The 25027-nt window shown below is 47.1% G+C and overlaps 1 protein-coding gene across 1 annotated transcript in view; it reads right to left on the bottom strand.

The window, feature by feature from the left end:
• Positions 1-8325: 8325 nt before the first annotated feature.
• Positions 8326-25027, bottom strand: part of HUNK (hormonally up-regulated Neu-associated kinase) — a 115105-nt gene continuing 98403 nt past the window's right edge. Inside the window, exons 9-11 of the mRNA XM_004468610.3 lie at positions 19213-19260; positions 14845-15025; positions 8326-11706 (exon numbers count right to left, since the gene is read on the bottom strand). Coding sequence (XP_004468667.1) covers positions 11048-11706; positions 14845-15025; positions 19213-19260 — 888 coding nt within the window. The 3' untranslated portion in view covers positions 8326-11047. The remainder of the gene's footprint in view (positions 11707-14844; positions 15026-19212; positions 19261-25027) is intronic.

Raw genomic sequence — 25027 nt, 5'->3', positions numbered from 1 at the left:
TATACCTTTAGACAAGTAACCCTTACCCACTAAGAGGATCTTTGTGTTGCAATGGGAAAGGCGAGTCCAATTTCAGGGGACCTCTTGTGGCAGGCATCTGGACCTTCCCTTATGTGGCAGAACCCTGAATATCCATAAGCCTCCCCATATTTCCCTGCCCTCTTGCTCATAGGCAGAGCCAACTATCTGAAAAACTCTCCAGCTCACCCTTCCTTTGCTGTAGCAGTCGTAGAAGCTTTGGAGCCACAAAGTGGAAGTAGCCTGAATCCCTGAGTCACCACATGGAACACAGTTCCTCTAGAATCAGTTGAGCTTCATTAAAATTTGGAGGGAAGAAATAAACCTTTATTTGGTAAGTCACAGCAATTTCAGATTTGACTTAATACTATAGCAAAACCCAATCTATCCAAAACTTTTGTTATCACAGGAGAAATGAGCACTAGCGAAGGGGTCATGGGAAGGCATTCTCATCTCAGACCTGTCATGAATTTACCACCTAACTTTCTTCCTGTACAGGCTTGCAACCAGCCCTTTTCCAAGTGGCCGTGGTAACAAGGCTGAAAAAGGATTAATTTTTGTTATTCTTGTGGGTTTGGGATGTAAGCCAAAGCCCTCTCTTTCAAAATAGCTTATGGGCTATCTTGCCAATAGGGAAAACATTGTGTAACTAGCTCAAGCCCTTACTTAATTCAGAGCTGTTTAGTTTTTTCACCTGCAAATAATGCAGTTTCCTGGCATTGTCCTCTCTGCAATATGCTGACCTTATGTTTTTTGTTTTTCTTTCGTTGTTGTTGTTGTTTCTTTGTTTTTGGTTTGGTTTTTGTTAGAGAAGTTGTGGGTTTACAGGAAAATCATGTATACATGTATACAGCCCTATTATTAACACCTTGCATTAGTATGGTACATTTGTTACACCTCATGAAAGCATATTTATATACTTATACAATTAACTATAGTCCATGGTTTAACTTATGGTTCACTGTTTGTGTTGTACAGAACCGTGGATTTTTTAAAAATTTTTATTCTAGAAACATATACAATTTAAATTTCCCCCTTTATGCCACATTGAAATATATAATTCAGTGTTGTTAATTGTGTTTACAATATTGCACTACCATCACCACCAACCACTACCAAGATTTTCCAAAGTCACAAGTAGAAATGCTGTACAATTTAAGCATTCACTGCCTATTCTCTACACTTACCCTATTCCCTACATCTACCACAGTCTAGAATCTAACTCCTTGTGTTCGCTTATTTTAATTATTTTATATCAGTAAGATCATATGATATTTGTCCTTTTGTTACTGGCTTATTTCACTCAACATGTCTTCCAGGTTCATCCATGTGGTTACCTGTATCAGAATTTGAGTCCTCTTTATGGCTGAATAATATTCTGTTATGTGTATACGCCACATTTGTTTATCCATTCATCAGTTGATGGATAGTTGGGATGCTTCTGTCTTTTGGCAATTGTGAATAATACCGCTGTGAACATTGGTGTGCAAATACGTATTCAGATTTCTGCTTTCAATTTTTTGGGGGAGGTACCTAGAAGTGGGATTGCCAATTCATATGATAATTCCATATTTAACTGAGGAACTGCTAAACTGTCTTTCACCGTAGCTGCATCATTTTACATTCTCACCAACAATGAATGAGTGTTCCTATTTCTCCACATCTTCTCCAACACCTGTAATTTTCTGTTTTGTTCTTTTTTCTTTAATAGTAGCCATTCTAGTGGGTGTAAAATGATACCTAATTGTGGTTTCAATTTACATTTCCTGAATGGTAGTGATGTTGAGCATCTTTTCATATGTTTTTTGGTCATTTGTATATTGTATATCTTCTTTGGAGAAATGTCAATTCAAGTCTTGTGCCCACTTTTTGATTGTATTGTTTGTCTTTTTGTTGGTGAGCTTTAGGTTTCTTTATATATCCTGGCAATTAAATTCTTACTGGATATGGGGTTTCTAAATATGTTCTCCCATTGTGTATGTTGTTATTTTAACGTTCATGATAAATTCCTTTGATGCAAAAAGTTTTTAATATTGATAATGTAACATTTATTTATTTTCTCTTGTCACTGCTTGTGCTTTGGGTATAAAGTCTGCAAAACAATGGCCTAACTCAAGATCCTGAAGATGCTTCTCTATGATTTCTTCTAGGAATTTTTATAGTTCTGACTCTTATATTTAGGTCTGTGATATATTTTTAATTGATTTTTGTATATGGTGAGAGATGGGAGTCCACATTCATTCTTTGGCATATGGATATCCACTTTTTAAAGCACCATTTATTGAAGAGACTAGTCTTTCCCAATTGAGTGGTCTACATGCCCTTGTCAAAAATCATTTGGCTATAAATGTGAGGATTGATTTCTGAATTCTTAATTCAATCTATTGGTCTATATATTTGTCCTTGTAGTACATGCTGTTTTAAATACTGTGGCTTTGTAATAAGTATTAAGATTGGCATTTCCATTTCTGCAAAGTAGTGTGTTGGAATTTTGATTGCAAATGAATTCAATCTTGTAAATCCCTGTGGATAGAAATGACATCTTAATAATTAGTCTTCCAATCTATGAACATGGACTGTCCTTCCATTTATTTAGGTTTTCTTTGGTTTCTGTTAGCCATGTGTAGCAGTTTGATATTATTGATTAATTCCAAAAAGAAATAATGGATTACATTTGTAAAGTGGTCTTTTCCTCTGGGCATGTTAGATTATATTGGATTCAGAGGTTTACTTGATTACTTGTGCCAGTAGGGGGTTGAGTCCCTGCCCTTGGTGGGTTGGAAGACTTTTAATGTTGGAGTTTTGATGTTGGAGTTTGATGAAGTCTTAAGCTGGAGCCCTGAGAAGTAAGCACACAGAGGAAAGAGAAGCAAGCCCTGGAAAAGAGGAACACTGAGCCTGAAGAGAAGCAAGACCTGGGAAGAGAGGAACCTAGGAAGCCTGAGCCCTGACAGACTTTGGCAGCTATCTTGCTCCAACACATGGAAATAGACTTTGGTGAGGGAAGTAACCTATGCTTTATGGCCTGGTATCTGTAAGCTCCTACTCCAAATAAATACCCTTTATAAAAACCAACAGATTTCTGGTATTTGCAACAGCACCCCTTTGGCTGACTAATACACCTTGTTTTGTACTTTTCTGTGCACAAGTTCTTTATATCCTTGGTTAGAATTATTCCTAGATATTTGATTCTTTTAGTTGTTATTTAAATGGAAGTTTTATTTTGATTTTTTTTTCTAATCGTTCGTTATTAGTGTACAGAGACACTACTGATTCTGGGGTGTTGATCTTGTACCCTACCACTTTGTTGAGTTCATTTTTTAGCTCTAGGAGCTTTGAGGTGAATTTTTCAGGATTTTTTCTATATAGATCTTGTTATCTGCAAAATAGGGAATGTTCTACCTCTTTGTTTCCAATCTGGATGCCTTTTATTTCTTTTTCTTGCCTAACTCCTCTAGCTAGGACTTCCAGCACAATGTCAAATAACAGTGGTGACAGTGGGCAACCTTGTCTTGTTCCTGATGGTTAGAGGGAAAGTTTTCAGTCTTTCATCAAGTATGATGCTAGCTATGGGTTTTTCATATATGCCCTTTATTGTATTGAGGAAGTATCTTCCTAGTCCTAGTTTTCTAAGTGTTTTTATGAGGGTGTGCTAGAGTTTGTCAAATGCCTTTTCTGCATGAATTGAGATAATTATATGGATCTTTTCCTTCATTCTGTTAATGTGATAGATTACATTAACTGATTTTCTTACGTTGAATCATGCTTGCATACCTGGGATAAATCCCATTTGACCACAGTGTATAATTCCCTTAAGGTGCTGTTAGACTCAGTTTGCTAGTATTTTCTGAGGACTTTTGCATCTATATTTATAAGAGATATTGCTCTGTCATTTTCTTTTCTTGTGGAATCTTTATCTGGCTTTGGTATAAGGGCGATTTGGCCTTGTAGAATGAATTAGGGAGTATTTTGTCCTCTTCAATTTTTTGGAAGAGTTTGAGCAGGACTGGTGTTAAATCTTCTTGGAATGTTTGGAAAATTACCCTGTGCTTTTCTTTGTTGGGAGGTTTTTGATGACATCTAATCCCTTTTCTTGTTCTTAGTTTGTTGAGATCTTGTTTCTTCTTAAGTCTGTGTATGTATTTTGTTTCTAAGAATTTTCCCATTTTTGAAAGGTTATCTAATTTGTTGGCATACAGTTGTTTGTAGTATCCCTTTATAGTTCTTTCTGTGGGATTGATAGTGGTGACCCCTTTCATTTCTGATTTTTGTTAACTTTTTATTCATCAGTCTAGCTAAAGACTTGTCAAGTTTAATAATCTTTTCAAAGAACTAACTTTTGGTTCTGTTGATCCTCTCAAAAAATTTTTTTAAATTGTCTATGTCATTTACCTCTGCTCTAAACTTTGCTATTTCCTTCCATTTAGTAACTTTGGGTTTAGTTGGCTCTGTTTGTTTCTAGTTTCTCCAATTTTGAGATTAGGTCTCTGATTTGAGATATTTTTTGATGTAATTATTTAGAGTTTAAAATTTCCCTCACCTCTGCCTTTGCTGCATCCCATATGTTTTGGCATACTGTGTTTTCATTTTCATTTGCCTCAAAATATTTCCTAATTTCCTTTGTGATCTCGTTTTTAACCTGCTGGTTAAAAATACGTTATTTTCATATATTTGTGAATTTTCTATTTCTTCGTCTTTAATTGATTTCTAGCCTCATTTCATTGTGGTCAGAGAAGATACATTGTATGATTTCAATCTTTTTAAATTTACTGGGACTTGGTTTGTGACCAAGATATGGTCTATCCTGGGGAATGACCCACATGCACTAAAGAATGTGTATTCTGTTGTTGGGTAAAGTGTTCTACATATGTCTGTTAAGTCTTGTTGGTTTCGAATATCGTTCAAGTCTTGTACTTCCTTATTATCTTCAGTCTAGGTGTCCTATCCATTATTGAAAGTGGTATGTTAAAGTCTCCTGTTATTAATATGGAACCATCTGTATCTCCCTTCAAATGTGTCAGTATGCTTCATATATTTGGGGCCCTGCTGTTAGGTGCATATATATTTATAAATATTATTTCTTCTTGTTGAATTGACCCCTTTATCAATAGTGACCTTTGTTTTCCTTCATAACAATTTTTAACTTTTAAAAATTTTAAGTCTATTTTATCTGGTCTATTTTATCTAATAGAATAAAACAGACTAAAATTTTGTCTACTTTATCTATTATTAGAATAGCTACCCCAGCTCTCTTTTGTTTACTACTTGCGTGGTATGTATATTTCCATCCTTTTACTTTCGATCTATGTATGTCTTTGAATTTAAGTCTCTTGTGAGCAGCATATAGCTGGGCCATGCTTTTTTAAAAACTCTATTCTGTCAATCTCTGCCTTCTGACTGGAGTTTAATCTATTTACATTTAAAGTGATTACTGATAATGCAGGACTATCTTCTGCAATTTAGTTATTTAGTCTTTGTACATCTTGTACTTTTGTCCCTCAATTCTTCCATCAGTGCCTACTTTCGTTAATGTTTTTTGAAGAGTACCATATTGAGTCCCTTCTCATTTCTTTCTGTATCTATTTTCTTTGGGGTTACTAAAGGGTTATCATTTACCCTAAATGTATTAACAATCATATTTGGTTAAATACGAATTTGATTTCAGTAGCATATACATACACTGTTTCTGTATCTCCCCACCTATTTTTGTACTTATGAATTTCATCTTTGTATACTGAATGTCCAAAACCATAGATTTATCATTGGTTTTTATGCATTTGTATTTAGCACCTATAAGAAGTAGAGTTACAAACCAAAAAATACAATAATACTGGCTTTTTTATTATTCAGATAGTTACCTTTACCTTAAGTCTTGATTTCTTTGTGCCACTTTGGACCACTGTTTATGTCCTTTCCTTTCAGTCGGAAGAACTACCTGTAGCATTGTTTGTAGGGCAAATCCAGTGGCGATGAACTCCCTCTGCATTTGCTTATCTGGGAATGTCTTCCTCTCTCCCTAGCACCAGCAAGCTGCACCAGAGGCTTACTGCTGCCTGCCAGAAGGTTGAGGGATGGGTAACAGGCACTGGCACATGGAGAGTGCAAGTCAGTCATATTTACCTCAATCTACCAGCCTCCTCCACCCATTCTTCCCTGGATGCTGCCCAGTGTTCTACTGGACTCTAGCGTTTTGAAAACAGTTGATTCAGACAGTTCCTGCCTGTTTCATATTTGTTGTGATGGCAGGACTGATTCTTGGAGCTTCCCCCTTCACCATCTTCCCACAATCCTCCCTGCCACTACCCATCTCCAATGGATCCCTGAACTCACTCCATGTCAAGCTATTCTACACTCCAAGATGTGGCTTCTAAAAACGCTTCATTATCTGCATACCACCTGGGACACAGATACCTGGAAGGGGGTTGCAAAGGCTGAAATGCTCCTCACTTCTTCCAAAGCCCAACCTCCACTCTTTCCCAACTCCCATTCCCTAGGTACTCACAGACACCAAATCTTAAGAAATAATTGCGTGTAATAAAAACATGTCCGCAGGAAAAAAAAAAAAAAAAAAAGCACAAATATATTCCCCATTTGTCTTTGGAACCAGATGTCTGAAAAGCTCCCTTGACAAAAAAGCTGCCAGAAATAATACACTCATTTACTGCTCAGGAAATACGCTCCTTTCATTGAAAAGCGATGACATTAAATTGAACCAGCTCCCAGTACTGCTCTGAATTATTCTTTCTATGCCTGTAGCACACAGAGGCTCCTACAAAGAAACCAAATACAATAACCAAGTGGATCCCCGCCTTCAAACAAAAAAAAATCAGCCTCGCATTCTTTCTGAATTTGTCTCACTAGTATATATATAGCTATTGAGAAAACGTTTTATTGATTTAATCTAGTAAAACCCAATAACTTTTTAATAGCTAAAGCAGATAACAAGGCTATCCAGTGTTGCTGTTTACTTGACAGATCTATTAAGAAAGTTCAAGCCCCAAAAGAAAGCTGCTTTCTCCAGCTTCAAGATTCAGGGTTTGGTAGCAAAAAAGAGCATGAGGCTCAGAATCTCCAGAAGCTGCTGAGACCTGGTTCTGCCACTCGCTGCTCATTAAACCCCAAGGAAGTCACTTAAGCTCCCCAGACCTGTTTCCCTCTGTAAAATAGGGTTGCCTTGAGAATTCAGTGAACTAGCATAGAGATAAAACACCCTGAAAAACGTAAAATTTAACCTTATAATACTGGAAAATTTCATAAAAGACTACAAATGGTATACGACAATTTTGAGAATGACTCAAAAATGCAAAGTAATAGAAAGGAGATTAGGGGTTACCAGGGGTCAGGGGGAGGTTGGAATTGGGGGTTAAGGCCTAATGGGTACAGAGTTTCTGTTCCAGGTGAGGAAGACTTGGTAATGGGTGGCGCTGGTAGCACAACTTTGTGAATGTAATACTACTGAATCACACACTTAAAAAATGGTTAGAATGGCTTATTTTATGTTATATATCTATATATATATATCTGCAATAAAAGCTGTTTTTTAAAATGCAAAGACCTTGAGGGAACTTCAAAAATACCTGTTCTAATGACAGCTTGATCCTACAGGGACCTTCCCTCTGACCACGGCCGCTACATCCTCTCATTTCTCTGGTTCTCTGCAGGAGCCGGGCAAGCTCACCCAGGCCCGGGGGGGGTCTCTGAACCATTCTGGGCCCTGGTTTTCTCATCTGCAGGTCCTGCCTGTTCTAAAGTATTATGATTCCTAAAAGGAAACATCCTCCTCAAAACTAGACACTCCTGCTTGTCCCCCTCAACGAAACTTCAGAGACAGTTTAGTGTGGTGGAAACAGCAAGCTCTCCACCTTCTAACCAAGCCAGCCTCGGAGTCGTCGTTCTCTCATTGCACGGGAGGGGGGCAAGGGTGTCTGCAAGGCGGTGGATGTGAAACACTTTTGTAAACGAATCCCAAATGGTCCAAACAGTCCATTGGCACCTTCCCTCGCACCGCCCTGTCACTCCTCTCCCCCCATCGCCGACCAAGGCCAAAAATAAGGCCAAAAATCACGGAACATTTTTGCAGTTTCCACGGAAGGATCTTGACATCCCCCCCAAAAAAGAAAAACACAGGCTTGTCTTGAACTGCCGTTTGCAGGGTGTCAGTCAGATGCACTTTCGTAGACCTCCTGGTTGCAGGTGACATGAATTAGGGAAACTGGAGCAGAAAGAGCCCCAAATACCCCACAATTCCCATGTTTCTGGCCAGGACAAGGGACCAAGAGCTTTACAGAGGAGATGGCGACACTCCTATTTGCAACGTACTCGTTTAATTTATCAGCAAATAAATGACGCAGTCACAGTGGGGGAAAGTGTATTTCACAGTCATTATAAAAGTACATACATTTAATAATGGTGACATTAACACGGTCCTCAAGGATGACCAAATCACACAATTAAAACCGACTCCCTCCCCCACACCCCATGACGGCAAGTCTGCCATTTCCGTCGGTAACACCAGGCTGACTGAGCTCACAGGCACAGTGGACTGACAAAGAACAGTTCTGGGTCAAACAGACAACACACTGTGTACTTACCAAAGGATAGTCAAGTCTTCCATATAAATATAATAAAATATTAAAGAATTTAGCCTTCTTTCACTCGATTTCATAGATTTGTCAGGGTGCTCACACACATAAAAATACAGTTTCTCTCCCTCCCTCACACCCCCCTCATCTCTCACTGGGTTGGGAATAAGCCTGAGGTCACAGTTCAAGTTACAAACTGTGATGCAGTCAAGTTAGTTGACTAACAGTCTGCAGCTGTTCTTGAAGCATGTGAGGAACGGAAAGCATGTTCTTCCGGAGCTAACAGCAACACAGAAACAAACGCTCAGGACCTCGAGGAAAGGAAGATACAAGGAAAAGGTATAAAGGACTAAAAGTTCACCACACGGAGGAATGAACACACACTGCAGTTGCAGCTGGAAACCATCTTCAAAAAGGGGTTCTTGACTTGCTCAAAGGACACCTCACGTCAAACGGAGAGAAGGGTCTGTTTTAAATGATTCTTCTCTTCTCCCTGCTTATAAATCTGTTTTCAATTTAAAGTTCTGGATCCCAATCTGAAGCATACAAAAGAATGAACACCAACGGTTGGGAACTGTCCTCCTTCCAACGTGCCCTAGAGCTGGGCTGACCTTCTCAAGAGGGAAGATGTGACCTTCTCGAGAGGGAAGATGCCAAGGATGGTCAACCTGTCGGCTGAGACTGGGGCACTGCAGCAGCTACGGAAGGGTCAGCCAAATATCTGTTCTCTCCTTGTTCAGTAAGAGTTGTGGGTCCAAGGAGATCGCCGCGGGCTAAATGAGAATATTATAAAGACCCGCCTCACAGGAGTCTGGCAAGGGCTGGCTGCCAGTGGAAACAGGGCCAGCTTCGTAATTCTCAAGGGCCTTGGCCAGTTTTGCAATCAATGGGCTGAGCACATTCTCCCAGTGTGGCCACAGCAGTGGTTTCTGGTCACGTCCACAACAGTCAAAAGTTGAAGGCTTCAGGCCATTGTGTAACTGTCTCCTGAACGAACCAGCATCCAAACCTCTGCTAATTACTTCCCTTTTCCATATTCTGATCATGACCGAAGGTTCCCCGCCAAGTACCTGGGCTTGGGCCCCACATAGAGACAGTCCCTCCATCGGGCTCCTGCTGGACAAAATCAGATAACACTGTGGTCCACAAAACACACACACAAGGACGCACAGACACAAAACTGGAGACACATCTTTGGTTCTGATCCTTGGTAAAAGGTGCAAAAACAGAACGTGGACTAAAATCCCATTTGAGGAACACTGCCTCAAAGAAGAAACTGCATGTTGTTTTGAGCAGGTTCCCCACCAGATAATACCTGCTCACAGCGCAGAGGAAACCAGATGAGCTCCAAACTTCCCTTGTGTCCTCGGCAGCTTGGAAACTGCATTGCACAGAGGAAAGGCTGCCTTCTTGCCATTCAAATCCAACTTGAACCATCCCGTTCTTCTTGCAAATGACCAAGTATCACTAGGTTCCATGCCTAAACAGGGGAAGACCCAGGGCTGGTCGTGATGGCATCCCACCTGCAAGCTCCCGTAGTCCAACAGCCGCTAAGAACAGCACCCGGGCGAGATTTCGTGCTTCCCACTCCGTATCCTCGTGAAAATGTGAGTTTGGTGGAATTGTGTCTCACCTCTCCATCTGGCTTTTTAAAAATTATGTTAGGGTGGTTTCATGACAGTACATAAAAATCTCTTTGGAGAAGATAATTCAGCCATTAGCACATTTCGAACAAAAAACAAACAATAAAAAACAACTGTCCAGACCTTGCTTGGGCTGTCCCGTTTGCTCATTGGTGGTCGCCACCGTTGGGTTCCGTCTTGTCCCGCTGCCCCTTCTCCCCGGTGGGAGATGTGCTGGCGGCAGAGCATTGGGGCTGTGCCCAGTCTCCCGCAGGGCTTGGGGTTCCAGCACGCGGGCTCCTGCCAGCCCTGTAGGCACTCCTGTGGGCAGAGGAAACCGCAGAGGAGCAAGGCCTTGGCGGGTTACAACCATTTTGGGGAAAGCCGTCAGTTCTGACATAACTGGGGCGGCTGCTGCCAAAAGAACGGTCCGCAGAGAGGCACAAAGTGAAGCGTCATCTCCTAACTGGCTGTGCAAACCTGGGTGCCCGAGAAGGGTGGTGCCCGGTTTTCCCCCGAGCCCATCTGAGGGAGGTGGGGGGCCGGGCAGCGCGCGGCAGGAAGGAGCAGGAGGAGGAAACTGGCTGCACCGGGACCAACGCTCCTGGCGCTTCCCAGCATCTCCCGGGGTCCCGATGTGAGGAGGGGGGAGGCCAAGTACGCTTTGGGGAACCCTGGACCTCAGCTCTTCCAAAGTTGGGGCAGACAAACTGCAAGGCAGGAATACATGAGGAGATGATGCGCGGACTCTCCACCCCCCCGGCGGACGCCCGGAGCTCTGTTCCAGTGCTTTCCTGAGATTACCCAGAATTCCGCTGGCCCAGGTTAACACTGGCCTTTGACCCCGTCCGCCATGTTGAAGGAAAGGCTGACGGGGGCGGTGGGCTGCAGCGGGGGCATGCTGGCCTCCAGAGGCCTGTCCCCGGGGGGCTGCAGGCTCTGATGCCGCTTCCTCAGCATCTGCCCGATGCCCATCATGGGGAACCTGCCCCGGCTCTTCACACAGTTCGGGCTCCCCAAAGGCTGCGCGGGGCCGGCGCTGGGAACCGGAGGTGGGGAGCACGCGGCTTCCTCTTTCGGGGGGCTGCTCTTTTCTTCAGGAGCGAAGGAGACCGGCGTGGGAGGCGAGGGAGCGTGGACGGGGGACGCGCTTCCTGATGGCAGGGCCGGGGAGAGCGTCCTCTCGCTGGAGTTCCGGCGCGCCAAGTTCACCGGCGAGTTGAGGAGCCTGTAGTGGTGAGACGGGGACAGCAGTTCCGTTTGGTCGTCGCGGTCGACAGACTCGAAGGAGCGCTCCATGTCCAGCATCAGGGGGTCTTCCTTGGGGAGGCTGCCGCCGCTTCCCGGCCCGGGCTGGGGGGGCTCCGGTTTCTTCACCACCCTGGGGGTCCTGGGAGGCGGGACGGGAATAAACTCCATGGAAGAAGAAGCCACACAGTTGGAGTCGGAGGTTTTACGGAAAATATTGCGGCAGCCGAAGGAATCTGCACACCAAGAGAGCAAACGAGAGCACATAAACAACCCCATGAACCGTGTGCACAGCCCTTCTCTCCTGCTTTTGAGAGATGGTGCGTTACCCAACAGAAGTCACCAGAACCAAGAAGCCAACTGCCCTGGCTTCTCCAAAGAGGATCAGCAGAGGATAAGCTGCCCACGGAGGCCCAGGCAGCCCTTCTAGAAGGGACGGGCAGAAGGCTGGTGACAGGACGCCTCCTTGGTTCCGATTTGCCCCACGGGGCCGGCTTAACCTCTATCCCTTCGTGGGTTGCTTAAAATTCTGGACCCTGCCAAAGAGCCTTTGAATTTAAAAACCCTGCGGATCAACAAAACCCAGCGAAGCACACCAGGCCCAACTCACTGAGGATCTGCAACTTTGGTCCTCAGATACCTGAAAGCATAAAGTGCTTTTCCCTCATGACTTCTGATGGGAACTGGAGTCTCATCTGACTGTGAACGGGGGTGGGACAGTCTTCCTCTTGGTATTTAAGGCAATGAGTCAGTCTCCACAGTTTCTATTTCAAGTTGGCACAGGTAGGAATATAGGCTGGCAGACTGTGCCAGGAAGCCCCCCACAAATTTGGAGCTGAGGGAAATAAAGCAAGTTCATGCGGAACAAGAGCCACTTGGCTTCTTGTTTCTACCATGACATTTTATAGCCCTCTTTGAGGCCTGGCTGCTGGAAAGAGCTGCTGTCTGTTGGTTGGAAGGGGAGAATGGATTTTCAGGAGCAGTGGCAGGCACTGGGAATTCTCCTTACCTTGAGTCAATAAAGATAAAGACACCAAAATAAATCTCCTCAGGACTGCCACAGACGCTTGAGACTCCCCAACAGAACGAAGTAAAATTTCATTTACGACTAAAGTTGCAGATATTCCCAGCACCACAGGCACATCATCTTCCTTCTCTGAAATTCACTGCGTGGTCAGCCCCAAAGCAGGCTCCTTTGGGAGCCCTGAGAGAAAGTTTCTCCCTCCAGGAGCAGTGAGGGAAGCAGGACTGGGGGCTGGGCTCAAGTCCCAGCTCAGATACATCTAAAAGAGATGTCCAAGAGGTCACTCTCAAGGTGGTATGAGGATTAGAACGTGTGTCTGTGGAGCACCCAGGAGAAAGTGAGGGCTCAAGGCAGCAACTCTCTAAATTAAAAAGCAGCAGGCTGAGGGCAGTGGGTGCTGCGTGCTCTGCCAGGAGTCTCGCCCTCTCCAGCTAGGGAAGGCGTGGGCAACCGACTACTCTCAGCCAAGGTCTGTTGAGACTGTGCCAAGTCACAGTTCCTCCCTTCCTGGTCCATGCTGCTCCTCACTCCACGGGGTAACTCTGCAGGGTCCTCGCAGCCCCGAGATCCCAGCGGGAGCAGCTGAGGCCTTTGTTGAGGTTGTACAGCCCACTTTCTCCCTCCACCCGGCTCTGTCCCCTTCCTCCCCCAGAGGCGGTGACCCCGAGAGGACAGGCCACATGCGCTTCCTGCTCATTCCCATCCCTGAGCCAGCCTCCCTGGAAACTACCCTGGGACCCTAAACTCCCCTCAGCAAAAAGAGAGTTGTCACAGCCGCCACCCTGCAGCCTGCTTTGCTGGCTCCTCTTCATCCAATCCTTATTGTGAGTTAATGGGTGCACGGGTCAGGAGAGAATGTTCTGCAACCAGCCTGTCTGTTCGGAAATCTGGACTCTGTGACTCAGCAGCTGATTCTGGATGGCGTCCTGTGCCTATTCCTCATCTCTAGAAATGGGGGTGATGATAATATCTATCTCATAGGTATCTCATGACCTGCTGCAGTAAGGGCTCAAATTTAGCTCTTAGGCTCTGCAGTTGCTTCTACACTAATATGCTCTCGAATTCCAGGATGAAGGAGAAACTCAAAGAGACAAACTTATTTACAGCTGGCCCAGAGATTCCTGGGGACATCCTCAGGAACAGACTGCACCTCTGGGGTGGCAAAGCTATCCCAAAGTACCCATGACATGCCATTGTCAAAGGACCAAATTAGGCTGCTGGTTACAACCCAGAAAGAGTCCATGGAGGGAAAAGCAGAAGTCCTCTGTGGAGACCCACTGCCTTCCTGAAATCTAAAGGACAGACTGAATGGAATGAAATTGTTCCCCTCTGCTTGAGGACGGGATCCACTTCTGGTCAAGCCAGGGCTGTTTTAACCTCCCTGATCATTTCCTCATTCCCCAGGGCCACTGGGCTGTTCTTACCCATGCCTCTTCTCTGACCCTCAGTCTCTTCATATATAAAACAAGGGCGCTGAGCGCAAGGATCTCTCACAGCCCCTTTTGATAACAAGAGTCTCCGCTGTACCTCACGCTCCTTTTCAGGACGTGCCGGGCTCCGCAGGAACCTTCCCTTCCCAGAAGTGCCTCCTTGTCCTCTCGGGTCTCCTGGGTGTGAGGCCTGACCTGCACCCACAGTATGCTCTCCTCCCCACCCCTTATATGCCCGTCTCCACGGAGGGAAACTCACACGAGTGGGTTATCTGTGATATGCTGGACACTGGGCTGGGTAAGGGAACGTACCCACGTACCTGCGTATCTCAGTTAGTCCATCCAGTAACTGTGACGCACGTAGGGTCCCCTTTTACATTTAAGGAACCGGTTAAGAACCTCTCAAGTTAAGGAACTCGACCTGACAAGCAGGAGGACTGGGATTTGAACTCAGGTTTGAGCACCTTAACCCCGAGCCCTGCACCCAGACTTCAGTGCCTGGCAGGGTCCATACTGGTGAAGGCTATGGTGCCCTGCACCCCAATCTCTGCTCCCACAATGACATGCACCTCAATCTCTGCTCCCACAATGTCATGTACCCTGATCTCTGCTCTCACACTGTGATGCACTCCAATCTCTGCTCCCACAATGACATGCACCACAATCTCTGCTCCCAAAGGACCTGCACCCCAATCTCTGCTTCCACAATCCTGTGCACCCCAAGCTCCCATCTCAAATCCTCCCTGTGTAGGTTTGACCTTGATTTTTCTCAGCTTGTCACAGGTGTGTTAACCCTGCTCTCCTGCTGAGCGCAGGGATCGCCTCTTCTCTAGGGGCCACACCGCCACCTGCCGCGAGAAGTCCACGGCAGACACGCCGCTCAACGCGCGTGGCCTGGAGATGACCCCGGGCCGGCGCACCTTTGTCGGGGAAGCCGGGCTTGGACGCCTTGCGGTCCTTGAGCAGGGCTTTGGTGTTCTGGATCTGCGTGATGAGCGAGGTGGACGGAGGTTTATGTGAAGGCAGGTTCTTGTCTGGCTTCCTGGAAAACGGTCGATGAAGAAAATCCCCTCTTTTTTCCTGTTCTTTGGGCTTTTTATCCTTCAGATCAAGACAAAACACACGCACTCAGACATGAGCAAGAATAGACAGTGGGATTCCCCTTTTAAAGCGTTATCCAAGTAGGTTAGAGAAATTCCAGCTTTCCCAAAATGTACTCTCAACCCCGCCTTGCATGATGGAAAGGCTGAAGCCCAGCAGCGCTCCAGGGAGCCCACTGCCCCCCGCCCCAGGTGGGACGGTTTGAAGCTGGACGCGCCCCAGAAACCACGTTCTTAAAGCTAGCGCATTCCTGTGGGTGTGGCCCTATTCGAGGAGGACCTTTCGATTAGGTCACTTCAGTAAGGCCTGGCCCAGGCAGGGTCTTAATCCCTTACTAGAGTCCTTTATAAATGGGGATAAATACGGAAAGAAAGAGAGAAGACCACGGAAGCCAGGTGCTGAAAGCAACGAAAACCAGAAGAGAAGGAGGAGAGCAGCAGGCACCGCCACGTGCCCTGGCATGTGAGAGACGCGTGGCACGCCACATGCCCCATGGTGAGGCATACTCTATGCCCTTTCACAGACAAGAAAACAGTGGGGTGGTTACCTCATTCACCCAGGAGCCAAATGAAAACTCAGATTTTCACTGCTCTGAAGTCAGGGTTCTTAGTCCTTCACTTTTTTTTTTATTAAGATTTATTTACTTATTGTCCCCCCCCCATTGTCTGCTCTCGTGTCCATTCACTGTATGCTCTTCTGTGTCCACTTGTACTCTATCAGGTGGCACTGGGGATCTGTGTCTCCTTTTGTTGTGTCATCTTGCTGCATCAGTTCTCCGTGTGTGGCACCACTCCTGGGTGGGCTGCAGTTTCGTGTGGGGCAGCTCTCCTTGTGCAGGGGCCACTCCTTGCATGGGGGGGCACCCTTACGCGGAGGCATCCCACATGGGCCGACACTCCTTACACATGGCAGCCCTGAGCCCTTGAACCTCCCATATGGTAGGTGGATGCTCTATCTGTTGAGCCACATCCACTTCCCTCTTAGCCCTTCACTTGACAGAGCCTGGGGCAAAGAGATGCCAGAAACTGAGGCAAGGGCACGGACCCTGTATTCCTGGGCTCTGAAGGAGGCTCTGTGCCCCGGATCACCGTGACCAAGGCTAGCAGTGGCCAGGCACACTTCCCCACGTGTCCCTCTCCTTTCAACCAGGCCACCTTCTCTTAAGCAGAGAAGAGCAGGCTTTCCCACCCTGTCCCCCCCAGGCTCAGCATGCACCTTTCTGGAAGCCTGGCAGGATTTCCTCTTTCTGCTCACTCTACTTTTATGCAAAAGTCATCAGTTCTACCTATTCACACCTCAAACAGGAGGGGAACCAAAAAATCAAATGCGCCAGTCATACATTTTAAACCAACATTTGGAAGAAAAGACAAAATTGCAGTTCCTCCTGTTTAAGGGTTGTTTTTTGAACAGTGAGCAACCCTTCCTTTGGGCTTCTGCTTAGCGGATGCGTAGTGCGCTGCCTGCGGCTTTATGGGTTCACAGCCTCCTTTGGGGTCTCAAAGTGAAAGGCTGCAGGAGGCCAGCATCTCTGTCAGAGTTCATTAACACCGAGTACACGAGGCACGAGAGACTCCTGTGTAAAGGGACCGGACTTTGCTCTGGAAATCTCTACTGTGACCAACAATTGGGGGGCTGGGGCAGTGAGCAGAAAGCCTACTTTGAGAGCAGAAGAAAGGGTCCATGAAAATTCCAGTTAACCCTGCTAAGGCCCCCCTCACTGAACCTAAACTCAGGACCCTACGCCCTGGCATTCCCTCCAAGAGTCCCAGAATAGTCTTCTCAGCCCCAAAACAGTGATTTCATAGAAACGGTTTCTAAGGTGATGCCCAAAATTCCCCACACACTGCTCCCCCCGGGGGACCCTCTCTGGGCTGGTCCACTAAGAAGGCTCAACAGCCCACAGAAAACAGGCATGTTTGCGGCCAGCCCGTCTTGCTGCTCTCAGCACAACTTACTAAAAGGAACCGATCATCCAATTATACCTTTTAATTTGCATGGCCTATTTTCTCCAGAAGAAATTTCCTAAGGAGCAGGATGCTAAATTGCCTTATGTAACAGAAAAAGATCTTCAGAGGGCCGCTCTGCATCCCCCTTCTCCCAGCACCCTCCCCTCTGCACCCAGGGCTCCCAAAGGGGCTGAGCAGGGAACCCAAGCCCTTGGGTCCTCCACGAACCCTCAGGACACAGTCCCACTCCCCCCAATTTCACAGGCGCAGCACCCTAGTGTTCGCCTTCTTTGCAACAGAGGGAGCTACAAAGCTCCCTCCAGGAAGGTTAATAATCAAGTTCAGAAATGCGAAGGGCGTCATGTAAGCTGCTCCCGCCCCTCCAGAAGCTAAGCTTTTCAGAGAAAAGGGGGGTGGGAATTCAGAGAGGACGACAGGAGGGGCCAAGGCAAGCCCCACACCCAACAGCTCCTTGGGCACTTGGAAACATGACCCTGGACATTCGGAAGGTGTGTCCCACCAAGGATTATCTATTCAAGACTCTCTTGCAGGGTGCACTTCTTGTGCATAGGGCTCCTTTATGCAGGGGAGACCCCTGCGTGGCATGGCACTCCTTGCACGTGGGCCAGCTTACCACACGGGTCAGGAGGCCCTGGGTATAGAACCCTGGACCCTCCATATGGTAGGTGGACACTCTATCTGTTGAGCCACGTCCGCTTCCCTCAAGGCTCTCTTCATGCCATGTCCTGTCTGACTGCAGCAAGGGAGACGCCACTGGGTAAAGATCTACCAGGCTCCTGCAGGAGGGGGTGCCCACAGGTCCCTAGGGGTGGGGCCTCGGACTCTTCAGCTGTGCCAGGGACCACCCAATGACCCAAGACTACTGGATTCCAAAGAGCCACAGGCCTCCTCCCCTCCTTCCTGGCTTTGCTTCTTGGAGTTTCACCAGCCACGTCTGTAACCTGGCAGTCTGAAGATTCGGAATATCCCAGCTCTTTCAGCAAGTTGCTGGGTGACCCTATGCAAATCACTTCGCTTTGAGGGAAGTGTTTTTTTTCATCTGTAACCGAAAGCAGGGTCCTTCCCAGCTCTGAGTCTAAGCTGAACCCCGTATCTCACCTGCTGCTCCATTCTCTGACCACTAAACGTGCCCATGTAATAAGGACAGATGCTGCTGCCCCTCCCCATCACCCTGGCCTGTAGGAGAAAGTGCTGCCCGCGAAATCTGCCTCTCCCCGTGCCTGCAGCACCGACGACGGCTGATCCCACGGCAGAGGAGCGCTGGGGACTTGAGACAAGCGGAGGATGTTTTCTTCGAGGAGCTCTGCCAAGTGCAGCTCGGCGTGGGCACCCAGGAGCCTGCCGTCCCCTTGGTGATGAGTGAGCCCCAGCTGCCTGTGAGAGCTGCAGAGGGGACCAGCACCCAAGGCAGGCACCTGGCATGGCACAGAGACCCAGGTAGAGTTGCTTTTGCCTCCTTGCTGCCCACCAAAGGCAGAGTCACAGAGGCCTGATTTTCCCGCAGGAAAAAGCTCAAGTGAATTGCATTAAAGCAACTTTGTTTATAAATTAGGCCAGGGAGCCTAGAAGCTCTGGACTGTTGCAAACCTCCTTTATTGTGCAGGTGGAAACACAAATACATAGCCAGCTTGTGTTCTTGTAACAAGACAAAAGAGCAGCCAACTCACCCAAGGAAGCACCATCTGATTAGAGGGCATCAGGGTGCTTGGCAAGCACACTCACAATAGGATTCTGGGTATTTTAGCTCAGGTTAAGGAAGGAAGGCGAGCAGAGCCTGGGGCCTGATCACCCAACCTTTTAGATCAAGCAATGGCTAATTTTGTGGGTCAGCTTGGCTAGGTCATTTGGTCAAACACTGGCCTAGATCTTGCTGTGAAGGTATTTTGTAGAGAGAATTAGCACCTTCAATCAGCTGGCTCTAAGTAAAGGAAGTTCCCTCCCGTAATGCGGGCAGGTCTCATCCCATCAGCTGGAGGCCTGAAGAGCAAAGAACTAAAGTTTCCAGAAGAAAAAATTCTGCTTCAAGACTTCAACATCATTTTTTCCGAATTTCCAACTTACTGCACAGCACTAAAGAATTTGGACTTGCCACCCTCACCTCCCCCATAATCATGTGGAGCCAATTCCTGAAAATAAAGCTCTTAATGAATATGTGTGTGTGTGTGTGTATATATTTCTCTGGAGCCCTCTAACACAGATCATAATTCCCCAAGTTCTTACCTGCACAGCATGGAATTCAAGGTCTCTTGTCCAGGTGTCCAGGGAAGCCTATGAAAAGCAGCATTTTTCAACAATTGAAGAATCTGCACCTGCTGTTTATTCCCTAAATCCTACCCGCTTCAAATCCCCCTGCAGCTTTGGTTGAGGACAGTTATCCACTTCAATATTTACAGGCAAGAAACCAAACTCCCAAATAGTTGTGGAAGCAGGCAGCAGATGTCCGAATTCATGCACGAGCTACATTTCCTAAATGGGCTTGTTTTTGATGTTGAAGACACAGCACAAAAGAGTGAACTCAGGAGGAGTGAGCAGCTTGATGCATTTCCACAACCAGCACATACCCACGGAAACAGCAGTCGATCAAGACCAGAACCCAACCAGCCCTGGAAGGCTCCCCGTGTCCTCTCCAGTCACTCTGTCCCCAAAGGCGACTTCCATTCTGACTTCTGACCGTGGTCTGAGCTGATCTTTACTTAAAATTATGAGGTACCAAGTGACCACTTTACTGTCTTTTATATTTACTCACTCTCTGCACAAGTTTTCTTCCAATGCAGCAATTATCAACTTTGCCCCTGCAGAGAATACTTTGTCTATTTTACATTTTTCTACACTTTAACATTATTATTTAAAAACTCCAAAGAAAGTCTGGCCTATGGCTCTAATGGACCAGTTTTGAAATGATCAGTTTTAAATGATGACCATCCCACCCAGACCCCACGCTCCTCTTCTTTAGGAAGAGAAGCCCCTCGGCCTAGTTGTTCTTCAATGAGCTACTGTGCCCACATCCACAGATACACTCTCTGCTTTTAGAGGAAAAAGAGGTCGAGAAAATGGTTAAGTTATAAAATTACAGCACCGTAATCCCAAGCGGGCAGTTTTTTCAACTGAATTCAGCTCATTTGTCTCCCAGGATAAAAAGAACTGGAATCGAGGAGAACAAAGAGGCCATTGCTTGGACTCAGTGCTCGGGACACGGCTTCGGGACCTCCCAGGGGGCACAGAGCAGGGGCCACTCCGCAGCCAGCTTGCAGGCCATCTGAAACCCCCCACAGCTTGGCAGCTTCTCCTCCTGGACCAGCTCATGATGACATTTGGAACAAAACACACAGAGGCTCTGATTGGACTCTGACTATAAAACCTGGGCTCTTTTGGGCCTTCTTAACACTTTCTCTAATCGGCCCTATTCTACTTTCTAGGTTCCAGCAGAGACAAGTTGGATAATCTAGTAATAGGCTGTAATTTAATTAGCAGAAGTATATTTCTGCAGTTTGGAGAAAACAAATGGGTCATAGAAAACTGAAATGTTGTTTTCCCATTTGTGTTCCTATTTAAGCCCTAGCCATTAAATATTTCAACAAATGTTGAAAACGCTCGCCATGTGTTTTCAGGCCAAGTGAAATCATCCTCAAAGGAAAATAATCTGGAGGGAAAAAAAGGGACCCATTTCCCAGCACAGCTCTGGCACCTTCAGACCCACAACCCAAAGGGCTGTGGATGTGGGTGCCAGGAAGGTTGCTCAGAGGACACTCAGGGCCCCCCACACGGAAGCATGCAGTGCCTCAAAGTTTGCATTATTTGAGACCCTAAAGAGTCAGAAGGAAAACAAGAGGGGGAGCCTAACATGGAATTCTGGACCTGCAAGATCGTAGCCAGGCAACCCCCCTCAGTGCGGGTGACTGTAAGATGCCCACTTCCTGCAGGGGTAGGAGTTGGCAATCTGGTGACAACACTGGAACTCGTGTGTCCTGCTGCAGGCATCCCCTTTACTTTGACCATAGACCAGACTAAGTCTCCCATCTGGAATATTCTACCTTTTTCAGGTCCTTGTCCAAATTTTACCCATTTTCTGAGACTCAGCTGAAGATCCGCTTGATTCTCCCATTCATTCATTTAGCAAATACTGAGCACCTACTATGTGCCAGGCATTGTATAGACTCTAGGGGTACCATGAAGGGCAAAAAAGAAGTGGTCCCTGCTCTGTTGGAACTCTTGGTCCAAAGGGGGAGAGACGTTAATCAAATAACCCCCCAAACAACTGAAAAACTGCACATGGATAAGCCCCAAGAGGCAGAATGGGGCACTGCAGCCTGTACTAGAGGGACCTGGCCGGATGGCAGAGGTCAGGGAATGGCAGAGGCCCATGAGAAATGCACTGGGCTTGCTCTGGGATCTGAAGGATGCACAGGTGCCAGCCTGGCACACAGGGCAGGACAGGCAACACTGGAAGGGGGAGCAGCCTGTGCACAGGTCTGCCAGCCAGAAGGAGCAGAGCAACTGCCAAGGCCCGTGGGACTGAGCCCAAAAGCAAGAGGTGAGCCTGTGCGGAGGCTGGGGGTGGAGGCAGGAGACAGGGATGGAGAAGGGTAGCCCCACCTTCCAAGTTAAGTCTTGGAAGGTTTTATGCAGTGAAAGGGCATGATCTGATCTGAGCTCTTGGCGGGGGGTGGGGGTGGGGCCGGGTAGAGCTTGCATTTGGAGACAGATCTGGGAGGACAGTCCAGTTCAGGGCATGTTAGATTTGAGACATCCTCAGTCATGCAGAAGGAGGCTAATGTGTGTACACAACTGGCCTGAGGGGTCTGGCTCCACGGAGTGAGGAGGGGGTGGCCCCGACATCACCTCTGCTCTCCTGCTTTCTGCCTAAAAGTTATCCAGTGGGCATGACGATCAGCTCCTGACTAGGCCAACCCCAACCTCCAAAAAGCTTACCTGCATACTTAACATTCTGGTGGCATCCAGCCTGGGGTCAAGGCTAAGCCCACCCTGGCTGCTCCAAATCCACACCCCTCCCTCCCGCGAGGAAGTTCCTTCCTATGTCCACCCCCCCCGCCCCCCAGCCCCACCTGGCCTCCACCTGAGGCTGTGTTCTCCTCTCTTAAGTGCCAGAGTCACTGACAGAGGCCAACGCTCATGGCCTTCACTTCCTCTCTTCCCTCTCCCTAAATCCACGTAATCTCTTTTCTGCCTTTCCCACGTCCATGAAACTGTTCTCCCTAAGGTCCTTGGGATAATTCTCAGTGCAGCTGATGCTCCTGACTGCTTTACCCTGGACCTTCCCTGCTCCCAAGGTTTCCCTGGCATTGTTTCCTCCTGGAGCTGCTGCGCCCTCCCTGGTCAGCCTGGCCTTTGCTAGTTTCTCCTCCACAGGCATCTCCTCTTCCTCCATCTCCTTGAATCATGCCGCTCCCAGGCTCGATCTAGAATAGACAGCTGTGCCATTCTCTGGCCTCAACGCTCAGAAGGGAGTGGTCCTTTCCTTGTGTGCCTACTGCACTCATGTGTGGCGCCCGACAGCTCAGCACCCATTTTAGTTTTTGTGGTAGACTGAAGTACGTACCCTGCGGAGCCGTATACACCCCAGAAAAACAAGTGCTTTAACTTAATTCAGTCCTGTGGGTGGGAACCCATTTTAAGTGGGACCTTTTGATGAGGTTGCTTCAGTTAAGGTGTAGCTCAGCCCAATCAAGATGGGTCTTAATCCTATTACTGGAGTCCTTTATAAGCCTGTGAAACTCAGCCAGAGGGAGCAGCCAGAAGCTGAAATTAACAGAACCTGGAAGAGAAGGAAGAGGCCAGAAGAAGCTGCCACGTGCCTTGCCATGTGACAGGCTAAAGAAGGACTGCCAACAATCAACCCCCGTAATGCCACAGCCTTTGGGGAGAAAGCATGGCCTTGATGATGCCTTGATTTGGACTTTCTCTTAGCCTCAAAACTGTGAGCAAATAAATTCCCATTTTTAAGCTGATGTGCTGCAGGGTATTTGCTTGAGCAGCCTAGGAAACTAACATATACCCCCTATTTAGGTATGTTGTTAATCTTAATCCTATGCGTGTGAACCCCTTGTAAATAGGACCTCTTGGTGATTTATTTTTAGTTAAGGCGTGGCCCAGAATGAGGGTGGGTCTTAATCCAGATGACTTGAGGCTTCATAAAGGGAACCCTTCATAAAAAGAAAGAGAAAGAAAGGAGATGACATTGCCTTGCGAAGGGAAAGCCAAGGAACCCCAAGGATTGCCTGCAACCAGCACCAGAACGCTAACGACCAGTAGGAAACAAGCCTTCTAGCCTCCGAAATCCTGTGGATATAAATCCCCCTTGTTCGAGCCAACCCATTGTGTAGCATGTGCCATAGCAGCCTGGTAAACCAAGATGGGCAGCCCTGGACTGGGTCTGGATGCCATCTGTTACATGTGAGCTCAGTTACTCCCTTCTGCCTTGCTCCAGAAAAACCCCGGGAGAACTCTGTTCCACAGTGGCCATTATGGGTTGAAATGGGTCCCCCAAAAAGATACATTCAAGCCCTAACCTCCAGTCCCATGAATGCAACCTAATTTGGAAATAGGGTCTTAGAAAAGAGGTCATTAGTTAAGATAAGGCCAAACTGAATGAGAGTATGGGGTCCTTCTAAGAAGCCGGGAATGTGAACATAGAGACAGAAAAGACATGAGGGAGGTGGCGGCAGACTTGGCCCAGTGGTTAGGGTGTCTGTCTACCACATGGGAGGTCCACAGTTCAAACCCTGGGCCTCCTTGACCTGTGTGCAGCTGGCCCACGTGCAGTGCTGATTACGCGCAAGGAGTGCCCTGCCATGCAGGGGTGCTCCTGCGTAGGGAAGCCCCATGCGCAAGGAGTGCACCCATAAGGAGAGCCGCCCAGCACGAAAGAAAGTGCAGCCTGCCCAGGAATGGCGCTGCACACACGGAGAGCTGACGCAACAAGATGACGCAACAAAAAGAAACACAGATTCCCGTGCTGCTGACAACAACAGGAGCGGACAAAGACGACGACGCAGCAAATAGAGAACAGACAACGGGGGGGGGGGCGGGGAGAGAAATAAATAAATAAATCTTAAAAAAAAAAGACACGAGGGAGGCGACCACGTAAGATGGGAGCAGACACTGGAGTGGGCAGCTACAAGCTGAAAAACGCCCGGGATGGTTGCAACCTCCAGAAGCTGAAGAGGCAAGGAAGGTTCCTGCCTACAGCATGGCCCTGCTGGCACCTCAGTTTTGGACTTCCAGCCTCCAGAACTGTGAGGGAATACATTTCTGTGGTTTTAAGCCACCTGGTTTGTGGTGTTTTGTTACAGCAGTCTAAGGAAACCAAGACCTTGAATTCATGGCTGTGGAATCAGGATGAAGACTTCAGGTAGGAAAAAAGGGCAGAGTGGACTGGTCCATCTGCCTCAGACCGAGCATGAAGAAAGGATCCCTCTGGATCTCTCCTCAAGAGGAGGAGAGGTTCCTGTAGCAGAGAGGCTGAGGAGATGTGGGAGAGGCTCCTGAGGAGAAGTGGAAGTTCAGTTCCCAGGAAAACCACCGAGGAGGACAAGCAGCCCACTTGAGGAGGCGAGTGAAGAGACCTGAGGCGTTCCTGGCCCTGGCCCTGGCATTCAGACACAATCTCTTTACAAACACGTATTTGGGGGTCCAAATTTGTGACAATTTGCCACATGATACTTAGTTTGTTTTTTACCCCCAAATCAAAGAACCTCAGTATTTTTCTCTCAGGAATTTTTAGGTAACATCAAGTTACCTTGGATCATTCACGGCAGAAGCTTGTTTTCACCCTAAACTTATTCCTGTTCCCCGTCTTAATTTCTTCTCCTGAAGCCAAGTAGTACATTCACTTATAATTTTTTAAGCATCCCATTTTTAAATTTTAGGGACTGGAGAGTGGTTTCCAAACATGGCTCGTGGGAGCCATGCAGCGAGTTTTAAAAAACACTAATTTCTGATGAGTACTAATATCCTTGTTCTTAGGAAATGTATACAGCAGCATTTTAAGTTCAAGGAGACGAAGTGTATAACCTAC

Source organism: Dasypus novemcinctus, chromosome 4, assembly GCF_030445035.2.
Source record: "Dasypus novemcinctus isolate mDasNov1 chromosome 4, mDasNov1.1.hap2, whole genome shotgun sequence".
Lineage (NCBI taxonomy): Eukaryota > Metazoa > Chordata > Mammalia > Cingulata > Dasypodidae > Dasypus > Dasypus novemcinctus.
Note: the sequence above shows the minus strand (reverse complement) of the source record. Positions and strands in the feature narration are given on the sequence as shown.